The sequence below is a fragment of the Crassostrea angulata genome, chromosome 4 (assembly GCF_025612915.1).
Source record: "Crassostrea angulata isolate pt1a10 chromosome 4, ASM2561291v2, whole genome shotgun sequence".
In the NCBI taxonomy this organism is placed as follows: Eukaryota; Metazoa; Mollusca; class Bivalvia; order Ostreida; family Ostreidae; genus Magallana; species Magallana angulata.
Genome location: NC_069114.1, coordinates 10,723,123 through 10,738,607, shown reverse-complemented (window position 1 = coordinate 10,738,607; position 15,485 = coordinate 10,723,123). Strand labels below are relative to the sequence as shown.

The window sequence follows — 15,485 nt, the reverse complement described above, 5'->3', positions numbered from 1 at the left end:
TTTATCATTACATCTTTCATCAGCAAAAAATTTCCTGTTAATTTGACTGACTTTTTCCAGGTATTACAGGTATTCCACCTCAATAGTAATAGCATTAATTCACTCAAAGCGCTCAGATATGCCAAGCAGATATCTATTACCTTTTATACAATGTAACAGCTTGTGTAGCACCTACAATGTTGAAAACAGCCCGATAAAGCCTTCTATAGTTCAATAAATTGACAGATTAAAGCCTATATACGGCTTTAAATTTACATTCTTTGTTTTTGAAAGCAAACCTTGTTATTATTCCAAACATTTTATCAAGTTTTAAGAGTAAAACCAATCTTAAAAGAAACTGGTTTTACCCTGTGAAAATCTACAGGCGTGTTTAAAGGTTAATAAACTCTGCCAAACATTTAATTTTTAATTATTTTTAGAGTAACAACAATTCGTTCTGTAGAGTAAACAATTTATTGCTTAAAAATCTTTAGAAGATTTAAGAAACTACTGCAAAAAATAATACAGTTCTGCTCTAAATGATGATATGGATTTAGAGAAATGGAATGACGTGGAGCCAAAATTTGAAAAGTTTATTAAAAGACGGTACTAAATAGCTCGGCTAGAATTTTCCTAACATTTAATTTTACTGAAACAATAAAATTGGGTTTAAGTTAATGAAGGATTTGATTTATATCTCTTTCTAAAGACAAGAGGTTAATTTAACTTTTACAAAAAGTGTGTAAATATTTTGTGCGTTAGAGAGATATTCAAAATGCATGTGATTGTGAATATCTGTATTGTATTCTTAAAGATGTAGTAAATAAATGTTGAATTATTACCGCTTGTTTACAGCGAGGTATAATTCTATATTGAAAGGTTGAAGAGTCGTAAAGAAAAGATATGTTTTATTATAAAATATATATACATTCATCAGCCAATGAAAAGGTAGACAATGTTCTAAGTACGTTTGCTCATATTACATGTAAGAAACATTAAAGCAAATAAGAAGGGGCTCTGTCACTCTGCTGCCTCTGCCTATGTCACGTTTTTTATCGCTATTTTTTTTAACACGATGTAAATATGTAAATATGACGAACAAGAGTTTTCATTTGTTTAAAAACTAAAACAGTTTGTTGTCCTTTAGTTATTTTGCCATTTAAAAAAACCATTTATAACTTCCGTTTAATTAAATATACACATGAATTACCATTGCATTTTTCAATATAAAAAAAAACACGCTAAACGATGCTATCTTAGGTATTAAATTCACCAAACTGACATTCATTGAATGGCATTGTATCAGATTATAATTAATCTATCGTATTTCTTTTCATTCAAACTTACATAACAGGCCCGTGAACGCCTAGAGTTTCTTTAACGACTGTGTGCCAATTCAAGCGAAGCGTTATCTAAACCGTGCAACAGCTTGCAGAGAGAAAGTCGTGAGGATGTGGAACCAGAATGCTGCATACAATGGATATCACGGGCAGAGGGATTACAGGCAACTAAGTTATACCCCGGGTAAATGGATGAACTGGATGAATGTATTGGTCAAGGAGACAGTAAGTACCATTTAGAAATGAGAGAGGTCGATCAAATACACAACCTGTAGGTGTGAATCAAACAAGACCATGTAAAGGGATGGCTAAAGAGAGGGAAAGACAAACATGTACTTTTCTATATTATGTAGGCGAGATGTGGACCTAAACAGGAAACAAAAGAGAGAGAATTAAGCAAGATTTAGTAACTATCATTTATTCCAATTTAATTTTAAAAAGTTTGTTTTGTAAATGAAACTGAAATTAATTCATAGACTCATCATTTGCCATTTGGGATATGTATTTTTTAATAAATATTGTAAATACAACGGCTATATCATAAATTTCCAGCTGATCTAATCTCATGGTTGTTACAAAATGTTAACATACAATATTATTATATCTCTAAACCATCCACAGGATATATTAATCGATTATTACTCATTAAACGTAAAAAATATCCCTCGTTTACGATCAATATCCAAAAATAGTTTTTTTTTCTCAATATAATGACTAATACTGCGTAGTTGATTTCATGATACTAAATAAGATAATATGTAAGCACTGTATTATAACAAGCATCTCATGATTAGTTCAGGTTGATGTAATCTGAAATAAAGTTTTTTAGTACCATTGTTAATAGGATTTCTTTTCTCGTTTTGAAGATTTTTATTTTCATTCTTTAAAACAAAAATGATATCTAGATCAAACGTAAAAGATCATATTTATTAAAAAGATGCTTTTAGAAAAAAAAGTTTTCCTCTAACTGAAAAAAATGTTTGATCTAATAAACGTAGGCTAAATATTAACTGGAACTATAAAACTTATTATTTAAAAAAATGTTTATCTACATTGTAAACGAGTTGAATACAAATTATTTTGACAGTTACATAGATAAAGATTGCTAATCTATTGCTACAACAGTCTTGACCATTGTTCAGATATAATAATATATGTGTATATATTAAAATTGTTGTGTATCTGTATGTAAAAAAAGTCAATTTCAATGAAATTAAGAATAAAGAAAACTACTTATTTTGTTTAAATACCAATTCCTTTTTATATTAAACATTTTTGAAAGAAACCTTCCTAAATTGCATTTCTTTTTTCAAAGGAAAGTCTGAAATCAGCCCATGTTGAACAAAAGATATATCTCAACAGACGGAAAGGTGTTTAAGCCTTTGTCTCTTGTAGTTCGCACTGTAACTCTGGAACCCGGATGAAAATTATTTTACATCGTAAACATTTTAAAAAAGAAACCCGAACCGTCAAAAAGTCAAAGTTGTAAAAAGATTAAAATTTATGATATGCTTTCCAAAGATATCGCTTCTCAAGTCTTTTTTATTCAATAAATACAATAAAATTGAGCACTGTAATTTGTTTGTTTGAACGTTCATTGAATCCCTGGAAGCTTCTAAGATAATAGTTTCATTCATAAAATGTCACTCACGAAAGCTGACAGAGTAATAAATAAATGATATATCAGTTTATGGATTTGTAAAATATAATAAGACAGTTTACTAAGAGCAATATAAACAGAACGCTAAAAGTAATATATTCAAAATAAGCAGGAGAATTTAAATAAAGGTCATTTAGCATTTGCATGTAAAACCACAAAAGTAATTTGTCTCATAATCTTTAAATTTTTGGAAATCAAGGCAAAGAAAGATTGAAGTTCAGAGTTATTTTTTCTGTATTTAGTACGGCCTACACTGAAATTATTAAATTTGTTATACAAATTTAAATCGTTATACAACGCATTAAACAATATAATAAAACGATTTTAAAACGACTTTAGTTTTCCATGCATATTTTTTTGCGCATTATAGTAAAATTTTGTGTATTTATACTTTTTATGAAATGTTATCGATATCATTACAAAATTGAACATAGTAAACGAAATACAGATAAGAGTAATTAGATTTTTTTTACAGAAATTAATTCACTTTTTAAAAGATTTTTCAATTGTACGGAAGGTGAGAGTTGCCATTGTGCTTTTATTACGTAATGATAAAATGAAGTTCCGTATGAGTTTGACATAACATAAAATAAGACGAAAAAACCGTACGCCGTTGAAAATCTGCAGACAGAATATACTATACTCTGGGATATTTTTCTTAAATACTGAGTGAATCCATTTTATACTCTGCACTTGCAAAACTCCAAATATAGAGCAAAATTTGGTGCATTTTTATATTTTGAGATGCAGCTCTAATGAAGAATAATGACCCCCGCAGAATAATGACTGAAGCTCATTTTTCGACGTAGAATAATGACCCCTCTTGCTAGAGAATAATTGGATTTTTCTGAAGAAAAAAGACCCAGGGGTTATTTTTCTTCATTTTAAACATGCAGAAAAACAACCACCGTAGAAAAATGACCTCTAGATACGACTTTGAAATTACTTGAATTTTCACTCTGTTTAACTGATTTTGAAGTTATAAACACCGATCTTGTAAATTAATCGCTGTAATTAGTTTTTCATATTCGTAGCAAACACACACAAAAAAAACTCTTACATTGCCACAATTGAATGTTAACAGCTACGTCACTTTTCTCGTCGACATATGGCGGGAAATGATGCAAATAAAGAAAAACAAATTCATACATAATGAGGATATTATGTGATAATAAACTTACAATAATCATGAAAGAATAATTTTTGTAATTTTATAAGCAATAAACAGAATTTTGTTTTATAATGTCTTGTATCTTGAAATATTTTTAATGTGTTGTCACTCGTAATAATGAGATGCATATGGTTTCCCGATGGGGTCACCACGACCTTCTCACTCTCCCCTTTAGGGCGAAGATGCGAGAATGCGAAAGTTGGGATGGCGAAAGTGCGAAGGTGCGAAGCTTAAGGCGAAAGTGCGAAGTTGCGAAGGTGAAGAAGCGATACTACTGTCGCTCTTTCGCCTTCGCAACTTTGCACTCTCGCCTTTGCATCTTCGCGCTCTCGCCTTCGCCTTTTTATAATTGCGGAGCTCTTTTTCGTTTAAAGGGTTCCGAGGCATACTTTTGAAATTTTATTTTATAAAATTAATAAAATTAATTATCCAGGGGGGATGGGGTCCGGACCCCCTCTCCCCTTATACTGTGTGAAAATATTAGTATTGAATTTTCCGGGGGGTGGACCCCCTCTCCCCCTTTAGATCCATGCATGTGCAAGGAGTGTCGCATAATAAAATTCTAATGTTACTGTGTTCGATCCACGGTAAACAGACGGCTGGTAAATGACAGGAGTCTGGAAGTGCATATGTACACATTATGACGGTCATTACATTTGATGTGGAGTATTTAATGATTAGGCATAGCCAACACTGGTAAACATATATGTCACCGGTACACATTAAACTATTTATTAACATTCATACTAAGCACGATGGCCTAACACATGCGTACCAATAATAGCATGGATTAATTTGAAAACCTTAGCGAGTACGGTGCCTGCATCAAATTCTAAAACCGAGACTTGCTGAATGCTGAAGGCGAAAGTGCGAAGATGCGAAGATGCGAAGGCGATAATGCGAAGTTGCGAAGGCGAAGGAGCGATGTTAGTATCACTCCTTCGCCTTTGCACCTTTGCACTTTCGCAATCGCATCTTGGCTCTTTGCCGTCGCATCATCGCACTTTCGCTCCTTCACCATCGCACTATTGCATGTTTGCCTTCGCATCTTTGCACTCTCGTATCTCCGCCCTAAAGGCGAAAGTGCGAAGGTTGAAGTGGTCCGATCGGAACACCATATATACATGTAAATGTAATCGTTAAGATGACAACCATACCCTGATGCAATACGTCAGTGTCTTGTTATAACGGAAGGATTTTTTTTTTTTTAAGATATAGCCCTTCTTTCACTTTAAGTTTATTTGAATATGAATTATAATTTTTGTTACTCTCTGTAAACTGCATTAAAAAATACAATATTGTAAAGACTATTTCACAAATGATACAAAAATATACTGAAAAAAAAACTATAAGGGGGTCTTTATTCTTCAGGGGTCACTTTTCTTCATGTAGAGTATGCTCATTTTTATGAAAATGACACTAATTCTTCAGGCAAAAGGGTCATTTTTCTACGTAGAATAATGACCTGGGGTCATTTTTCTGCGTAGAATAATGACTGGGGGTCATTTTTCGACATAGAAAAATGACCCCCGGCCATTATTCTACGGGGGCATTATTCTACGTTACACTGCCATTACATGTAAAAACCTGACGACAGCATTTAGCATTTTTTACCTATAAGTTAGAAAATGATTTAATTAGTCCAATGAAAACGCTATATAAGAATTTTTAATCTGCTTCGAATTCCGAAAAATGACAATTTCCTATGTATTTTATATTGAGAATGCCCCTACAATGAATCAGAATGTCGATTTTATTGATTCTTTGCAAATCAACTAAAGTTGGTTTAAATTACAGATGGCTAAAACATTAAGTTGTTTTGGTATCGTAGCCTTTTCGCACCCCCCCCCCCCCCATAACCAGCATCCTTAATTCTTTGAACGAATTTTAAAAGAACTTGTTTTATCAAAATTTATTTAAAACTTTTGATAGGTCCTAAATGAGCCTCCGCATATTACACTGGTGAACCTGAGTAATATCACTGTTTCACCGAAGTTTGAATTTGAGAGTCGAGTTACAAGCGAAACATAGAGTTGGGAATTCTTTGCTTTTTAGCTTTCTCTCTTTATCAAGTATTAAATTTGAACTCAATTAAAAGTTTATCACATCGGTGTTATATAAGATATGGTTATTTCTTTACATTTACGAGTAAAAACATGGCACGAACTTTGTTGACATAAATGTAACAGCAAATTATAAGCTTTGTATATTGTTTTTACTCGACTACCTCCTTTTTTCTGCCAAGGAAAATGCTCGTTAACCAATCGAGACATAAAAAATTGCCAAAAAAAAAAAGAAAAAAAAATAATTTTGTTGATGTACATATATGAAAATGCCATTTAACCGTATTAAATAAATCTGTTTATATAGACCAAGGTTCCTAAAAAAAATATGGATTTTCATCAATCAATACAAATAGTTCAAGTAAATAAGATACGAAGTTACGCCACACTAACAACCAACGCCAGTGTACCAAAGAGAGTAAGGGTATGCATTATGTAATTGTTTTGTTTTTATATAACTTTGGCGATGAAATAAAATATCTGACGGGTTTCAAAATTCTATTTCGTGACACTTATCTTAAAAGAAGTTTTTAAATCTTGCCTATAGTGACGTTTTCACAGGATGCAGCATTGTGATTTAGTCAACCAACTAATTATAAAAGATGACTGAAGTAAACATCAAGGTGATCGAAATGGCATATACATATATATGCCATGGGGGGGGGGGGGGGGTGTTTCCGTTTGTTCAACGATTGAATATGAGATATGTTCAACTTTAGTTCAAAGTAATATTTTCCAAAAAAAAAAAGAAAAAAAAAAGAAAAATGTCTATAAAAGAAAAATAAATCTTCATAATACTTGTATAAATAAGAAGTTATAAAAAAAACCCATAAATATTATATGACTAATGGCAGCTCACATACTCTATCCCAGCGTACCCTAATATTAGTTTGAAGTGTATACATATGACTTATCGATAAAAACTATAATATTACAGAATGAGGACGCTGATTCAAGTACTGTCTCAAGTTCTGAACCTCGGAGTTCAAAAAGAAGAGGGAATTCTAGAGGCAGAAGAACCTGTGTCACGAAAACTTTGGTTGGGATTGTCTTTGCCCTACTTCTATTAGGAATTTCCTTTGTTCCTCTCATCCTTTATTTTGTCGAAAAAGGTTGGTGTAACTTACAACAAGGGATTATGTTTAAACCTTACAACTTATATTTTTGATGAATGCACTAATACATGTACAAACATTAAATACCCATGATGATACGCATGTACATGTGGTAATGGAAAACATGCTCTAACTCAGAATTTTGTCGTTTCCTCAGTTTGCTTGCAAATTTTCCACAGCTATTACTACCTATACATTTAACGTTTTGAATTTAGATAAATGAGTTTAATTCCAAAACGTTCCTTACCTTTCGATTTACATCCAATGCATGTCTTTTACTGCGAATATTTGTACATTGAGCAGTTAAGATCAATTCAAAAGAAAAAAACTTCGGTTTAAAAAATAATCTGCTTACCTTTATCATCCGACACGTATGTATGATCGTTGCTACAAAATTTGATGTATTGTCAATGGCGGGAAAACAGTATATTATTTGGATTTCACGTTTTCCGTGCAAAACAACTGATAATCAATGTTAGTGGAAAGCTTCATACATGAAGGAAATTGACATATTTTCTTAAGCGTTTTGGTGATTTTCTTTTTATCTCCCTCATTAGAAGAGCCCAATTAAATAGTGTATAGCTATTTTGTACCAGGACAGAATGTTGTCAATTCCGAACAAAATAGCATTTCAAACGGATGTCAGACATGTTGTGACGAGGTAGTGATCCACCTTAAAACAATACAGTATGACCCCATTTTTTCAAAAGCCCTATACTTACCGGTCGACTGTTCTGTTTAAAGATTGTCGTATTAAATACAAACAAATTGAAAGATCCCATGGCATGTTATTTCAACCTTATTTTAAATGAATAAGATATTATTTCTCTAGTTGCCATTCCTCTGATTTACATTAAGACAGTATAAATTTCTTTATTCTTATGAAGCTGTATGTAACAGCAAGCCTCTTTAACGTTCCGTCCTCAAATTAGATATTTTTTACAGATCTTGGAGAAAATTTTGCTCTTTTAATAAAATATTATTCATCTTGTAAAATATTACGATGGTCGATGAACGGCAATAAGAGAAAAAAAATTACGACTGTTTGTAATATTTTTAATTGGCCAGATTTCTTTAATGGATTTAATGTTTAGCGCCCAAAATAATTTGGGGAAAATAGTAAGAACATAATAAATACGAGGATATCAGCAAAAATACGTTGATATTTATTATTAATAAACATATCAAGATTATTATTTGCACTAGTATTGCATTTTCAAGGATAAAGTTGAGGAATTTATCATTGAATAATGCAACATTTTTGAAAGTGAATGTTAATTATTGGAAAGTGAAAATATCTCGTGTAATAGTAATTGTTTTTCTAAAACTGTAGCTAACCAAAAGTCAACATCATTTTGTCATATACAGAAGCTATTTACACCTTATTCTTTTTAAAAGCAGTTTAATATCTTTTGATTTTAAATGACAACATTGAATTTTCTTGTGTTTCAGATGAATACAAGTATTGTAAGTATTTGAGCTTTATTTAAGCTAGTATATAAAGCATAAGTCAATAAGGATATTTAATATTATATTTTTAAAAGAAAAAAAAATAATTAGACTACTACTATTTTTCTTGCAGACAAAGCTGAGGCCTCCATTACTTTCCAAGGAACTTATAATGAAAGTCTCGGAGACTTATCAACACAAATATCTATAAATTTTCAACAAGACTTCTGCCAAGTGGTAAATAAATTCTCTGAATTGTGGAAATATCTCTCTCTCTCTCTCTCTCTCTCTCTCTCTCTCTCTCTCTCTCTCTCTCTCTCTCTGTGTACTTAATGCTATATTCAATGAAAAATAAAGTAAGAGTACAGTTTTTGTAAACAAAATATAATTTCAATATGTTACTCAACTGAGCCCATTTATCATTTTTGTGCATTCTGAAAATGTTCATTATTTCTCGCAGATGGAACAAACACAAGATAGGAAATTCAAAGAAACGTACAATGGTTGTTTAGTCACCCAGATCACGTAGGTTAAATACATAGAACGAACTTTTTTATTTAAAAAGAAACATTCTAAGTTTTATTTAATATTTGATTTAAAAATCCACTCATAAGTGCATGCTACATTTATCAGGAGTGAAAGGAGATCCAGTAGACTGCAAAGAATCGATAAAAAAAAATTTGCAGTAATTAGGATCATTCACATCATGTTTATAATGCAAAAGGAGGAAGGCCAATAAGAAACTTAAAAAAGGAGAATTTAGAGACAGTTGTACGATAATTTAATAGGTGAACACTTGCTGCTTACATTCATCGTCAAATCAAGTTCAAGACATCTTAAAAATATGTTTTTGTATAAGTATATAGATAACAGGCAGACAGATTATAACATTAATAATGTTTTCTTTGCATAAGAATAGTAATATGGTCTTCTGAAAAGTCATATGTAAATTTTATTGAATTAAACTGAGGACTAATTTGAATTTCGTACGCATCTTAAAAGACTATTGAGATAAACTGATACTTGTCACAAAAATGAGTTGATGCAAGTGTAATAAGCGACTGTAGTTATCAACTGCCGTATTCATATTTCATTCTAAATTGTACATTTAAAATTCCATAAAAAAACAATACAAAAGACATCATTTTAAATTATTGATAATGCACATGGCTATCACCGAAACTTTTAGAAATACTTTGAACCCACAGGCCTTTTTTGTCAATCTTTGTTTTATAGGAATGGCAGTATCATCGTGGAGTTTACAATGTACTACTACACTAAAATGACAGTGCAATCGGATGACGTTAAATCAGAAATAATCACATATTTGAAAACAAATTTTACAACGACATTTTCTTCCAAATTTAACATCACAGTTGATTTTAGTTCTCTTTATGTATCGCTTGTTCAAACGGGAAGAAATGGTTATAATTCTGGTACCTCAGATTCCCGATTTATAACGGCTTGGTTAACCTCAACTAAAGGTACAGCTTCAACATTTGAAACTACGATAAGCAGCAACGCAGACAATGCGACTATAACCGGTAAATTTTTTTTATATCATTTGCAAAACGTAATAGTGTAAAAATAAAGAAAGAATAAATAAAGAATAAGTAAAGAATACTTATATTCTAATTTGTTTTCAAATAAAACTGCCAAGAACGAATGTTTCAGATGAAGTCACAACGACTCTTACCGAGTCAACAGTCACTATTCATCCGGCTGTAACTACCACTGTTCCATCTGAAACCACCACTGAAACACCAGCTTCAACAACCGCAGGTTCTCCCGAAACCACCACTGATACACAAGCTTCAACAACCACTGCTCCTTCTGAAACTACCACCACTGATACATTAACCACAACAATCACAGATCCTCACGAAACCACCATCATTGATACACTAGCTTCAACAACCACAGTTGCTCCCGGAACCATCACCACTGATACATCAACTACAACGATCACAGTTGCTCCTGAAACCACTACCGATGTCACACCAACTGCAACAACCACTGTTCCCCATGAAACCACTACCACTGATACACGAGCTACAACAACCACAGGTCCTCATGAAACCACTACCACTGATACACAAGCTTTAACAGTTGCTCCCGAAACAACAACCACTGAAACAACAAGTACAACTACCAGAGTTCTTCCCGAAACCACTATCATTGTTACACCAACTACAACAACCACAGTTCCTCCTCAAACCTTCACCACTAATATGCCAACTACAACAACCACATTTTCTCAGGATAACACAACTACCACTTCCACTACTAATTCTCCAACTTCATCAACAAAAGTTCTAACCGATACCAACACAACCAATCTTCCAACTACAACAGAAACTTTTACTGATTCAACATCTTTTATTACTACATCTTCTGATAACGATACAATGTTACCATTGCCTTCCGAACCTTTTGCAGGTTTGTTCTGGTATTTGTTTTCAATGCATTTCAGGCTAATTATGCCTGATAAAAATTAAAAGACTTTATTTTTTGTCATCCACGTCTCTGACAATGAATATATTGTAGAGCTTAATGCTAAGTGCATTGATATTTCATACCGGTATGTTAACATTGAAATCAATGTATCATAATTAAGCATAGAAAGCTGAGTAAAATATCATATTGTTTCAGTTGTTGTGATGAAAAATTCTATTGGTGAAATCGGCAAGCAGGCGTATATTCCATGTACAATCAACATTACGGGTGGCGATTGGGTCATGATCTACTTATACCAGACTTACAACGACAGCATTGATCCTAGAATTGCCACACTCAGTAAAAATGAAACAATAACATATTTTAACCGTGATCCTCTTCTGATGCCAACATTCAATATCAGTGGATCTCATATCGAAGCTGTTGTAACGTTTGATTTCAGCAATTTTGATTCTTCCAAATGTTTAATGAGACGTTATAGTTTTGTTTGCAGTGTAGAGATGGCTACCGGCATTACATTTAACGCTTCAGCGGAGTTCGATCTTATAGGTAAGAGTGGTAAAAATGCTTGAGTAAACTGTACAAATCTTTAAAGTACATTTTAAAATAACTGAACAATGGGGTTTATTTAACAAGTAAAGACTGACAGTTTGATTTTCACCTTCCCAAATTGATATCTGATATCTGATATCTCAATACAAAGAACATGAGTAAGTTTCATTTATGTCAAAAAGAAGCCATGACGCGGTTAGAAACTTTATCTTTAATAATTTGATGCTTTATGTTCACGCAAAATATACAAATGTTAAAGTGATAAAGTTGATGCATTAAATCAGGTTAAAGAATCATCTATTCAATACTGATTTCAAACATAGAATTAAGGGTACAAATTAAACGAATTCTAACTCAATTACATGTTTTGAAGGACTTTCAGTTTATAAAATGGCTTCAACATCGGGAAAGAAATATATTTAATAAAATCTGAAGCAAAATTATTTGATTTTAACATTTTCTGTTTACTTGCTTTGTATTGCTAAAATTATTTAAAATGATTAAACTATTTTCTGATATCTAAGGTAATAACATGCAGTACCAGCCTTGCTCATATCGATAATCTAAAGATTATTACATTGCAAAACTGAAACAAAGCAATAATTCATGTTTCCTTTCCTCTTTAGCACCACTTACTCAACCTACTGTCGTCTTACATGGAACACGGTATGTGGTCAACGAAACGGCCAATGTTTCACTAGCTGCTATCAATGCAACCTGTAACACCACCAGAGATAGATCCAGTGATATCACTTCTATAATAGCTATGCGTATTGAAAATGCATCAGGCGCTGATATTATAAGTTTTGCCAACGTAACCTCTTATAACATGTTCACTAATACCTGTGGAGAATTTGTGTTTATTCATTGGAGCGAAGTTTTTCCCTACCGTTCAGATTTAAATGGTTCAAATCTAACTTGTTATGTTGAGACAAACAGTAAACAGGTTAGTAGTGACATCGTTGCCCTGACGTTTTTAGAACAACAAAATCCATTTGTTAGTGCGACAGCAAATCCTGCTGTTACCACTTCCACAAATGCTGAAAATACTATGACGACAAATATGCCAATAGTTATACCTTAGTCATAAGCGATAGGGATCATTGTTTTGTTCACTTTCACATTTGATCATTTTTTAACACAATCTGTCGATATTTGAGGTCTTTTCACCCAATGTTTACAATCGATACGCATGCGCTGTTAAGATAAAGGCTTGGCTTACAATATTAACCGGATGGATTGTCTTATATCATTAGTTTTAGCGATAACTTGAGAATGTTTAGATTTCATAACGTGTAATTTTTGCAAAATGTGTATTATTTAATTTCCAAAAACTTAAATTAAATTATTAAGGGAAAATTGTTAATTCCTGAAAGAAGAACTGATAAAGATATAAATCAATTAACATAAACTATAAATAATATCATTTTATACAAAAGTATTATATAAATCAAATCAACATAAAGTTAAATTATATTAAGGATTTAATATTACATATAAAATGAGTACATGTAGATATACTTCAGGAAGTTTCAAAAATCAATTTAACATTATTGTCTTGGATACCGATAAATATTTCAGACTCATATGCATTGTTACAACAACAAAAAATTGTGTGTGTGTGTGAGAGAGAGAGAGAGAGAGAGAGAGAGAGAGAGAGAGAGAGAGAGAGAGAGAGAGACTAACAATACCAGACAGACAGAGACGTTATGTTTTCATAGAACAGCTGCTATATTACGTTATACTAGAACTCATCACTTTAAATTTTCCATACATTGTATTATTTATTGCATTAGCTTTTATAAAATATTAAACAAAATATAAGCAAAAGAAATTAATCTTAATGATAAAAGATATCCGGGAAATCAATAATGTGCTTCTTTTATATACAACCCGATTTCGGCAATGAAAACATGGCATTTTCCATATTGCGACTTATATAAGTTCGATACACCAATATTTGTACATGACATAAGACTCTAGAGGTGATATTGATTTTTTTCAAGGAATGGATTCATTTTTTCTTTGTTTTATACGTTGGACAGTTTGCGGTTTGTAAACCACAAAACGGTGTATACAAAAGCTTAAACTGTTTTAAACCATTTTATATCGTATAAAACTAATAAATATTGAATTATTGCTTACAAGTTACTTTTTTTTTTATTCTTAATTAAAAATAGAAACATTCACTTGACCTTTAAAAGAGCGTCAAATTGTATAAAATTTAAACTTAACGTGATGCGGATTGATACGTTTTTGACGTTAGTCTGACTGTGACGTAGGCAGCATTCTTCAGGCGATATAGAATATGTTAAGCTAATCAGAAAGCGCTTTACAACCAGATTTGAATTATTATAATAAATGATACGGATGTTTGATAACAGGACCCTTTGTACACAAGTACTACCCCAAATATTTCATGAAGTCAACTTGCGTCAAATTACAGAAAATTGATATCAGAGTATCAATATACGGATTCATCTGAAACCAATTTGACCGATAATAGTAATGTAGAAAGGTTGTTTAATAACTTTTTCTAAAAAGAGGTCTTTAGACCTTGGCGGTTAACTGAGTACAATAGCCTTTAGATTGACCTGTCAAAGGATCTTGTTTTTGCACCTTTACCCTAATATTGGATTTCAAACCCCTATCCAAAACTCCTCTAACTTTATCCCCGCCTTTTATTTTTTGTGTTTTTAAATGTTTTATTCATAATTAAGGAAGGGGGTAGAGTCAGAGAACTCTTGGATTATCTATACCCTAGCTCCATGAGCCAATCATTGTAAACATTTGTTCACAATTGACCTGTATACCTGTACTCGGCACCTTTTTTAAATATTCAGTTTGATTTATAAAGCACACAGCATTCATACATTTAATATATACAATTATTGTATTCACTGCACAGGAATTCAAAGTATATTTCCTTAAACAAGTAACAAAATTATTTTGCTGCGAGAAGCAATAAGCAACTTTCACAAATATGCAATCATAGGATAACGTAGTTTGACATCCTTTGAAGAAGAAAACAACGAAAACATATAAAATAAAATGGAAGGTAATCAAATAAAAGTGAACAGACAACGTAAAAAACTTGAAGATGATGAATAGATTGTAAAAAATATGTTTTTTTCTCTTTTTTATGATAAAATGTATTATAAGTTCATTATCATTTAATCATAAAATTCATACAAAATTTGATTTTAAATAATACATGTATCTATAAATATTGTCAAGCATCGTCTTTCCTTTATCATGATTACGTTATGAATCACACAGTACATTACCTGCGAAAATCTAACACAATTACAAAGTTCGTAAGCAAACAAGCATAATTGTAAGTTGTTGTCTTATACATTAAAATCAATAAAAGTAAACGTATAAAGAAACACCAAAATTGTTTTTCGATCATAAGTTTTGCTAAGGTTCTTGAAAAACTAGTGGGGTGTATCTACCCACGTGAATGATGACTTGACCTACACTACTAGAGGATTCTTTTATTCAAGTGTTTTGTTGTTGTTGTTTTTTCCATGCCAAATGATTTTTTGGGAGAAAGGTTTTAAATATTGAATTTAAAATGAAAATGTAAACATGTAAAATAATCACAACAAAAATGTCAAAAGCGACGGCGCCAACGCCGATGACGACGACTGACGGCTGGCAAATTTTGATCAGAAAACCCAACCTGTGCATCTAGCT

At 31.9% G+C, this 15,485-nt stretch overlaps 1 protein-coding gene across 1 annotated transcript; it reads left to right on the top strand.

The window, feature by feature from the left end:
• Positions 1 to 1,370: 1,370 nt before the first annotated feature.
• LOC128181932 (mucin-5AC-like) lies at positions 1,371 to 13,451 on the top strand. Its single transcript, XM_052850514.1, has 9 exons — positions 1,371 to 1,544; positions 7,151 to 7,325; positions 8,781 to 8,795; positions 8,911 to 9,014; positions 9,238 to 9,302; positions 10,014 to 10,321; positions 10,452 to 11,216; positions 11,430 to 11,783; positions 12,413 to 13,451. The coding sequence occupies exons 1-9, from the start codon at positions 1,431 to 1,433 to the stop codon at positions 12,868 to 12,870; spliced, it is 2,358 nt and encodes a 785-aa protein (XP_052706474.1). The 5' UTR covers positions 1,371 to 1,430; the 3' UTR covers positions 12,871 to 13,451.
• The last annotated feature ends 2,034 nt before the right edge of the window (positions 13,452 to 15,485 follow it).

Excerpts from the sequence above, each read along its gene's own strand:
- LOC128181932 (XM_052850514.1), top strand. The coding sequence starts at position 1,431 with ATGTGGAACCAGAATGCTGCATACAATGGATATCACGGGCAGAGGGAT. Across the intron at positions 10,322-10,451 it reads AGACAATGCGACTATAACCG|ATGAAGTCACAACGACTCTT; the intron begins GTAAATTTTTTT and ends CGAATGTTTCAG. Across the intron at positions 11,217-11,429 it reads GCCTTCCGAACCTTTTGCAG|TTGTTGTGATGAAAAATTCT; the intron begins GTTTGTTCTGGT and ends ATATTGTTTCAG.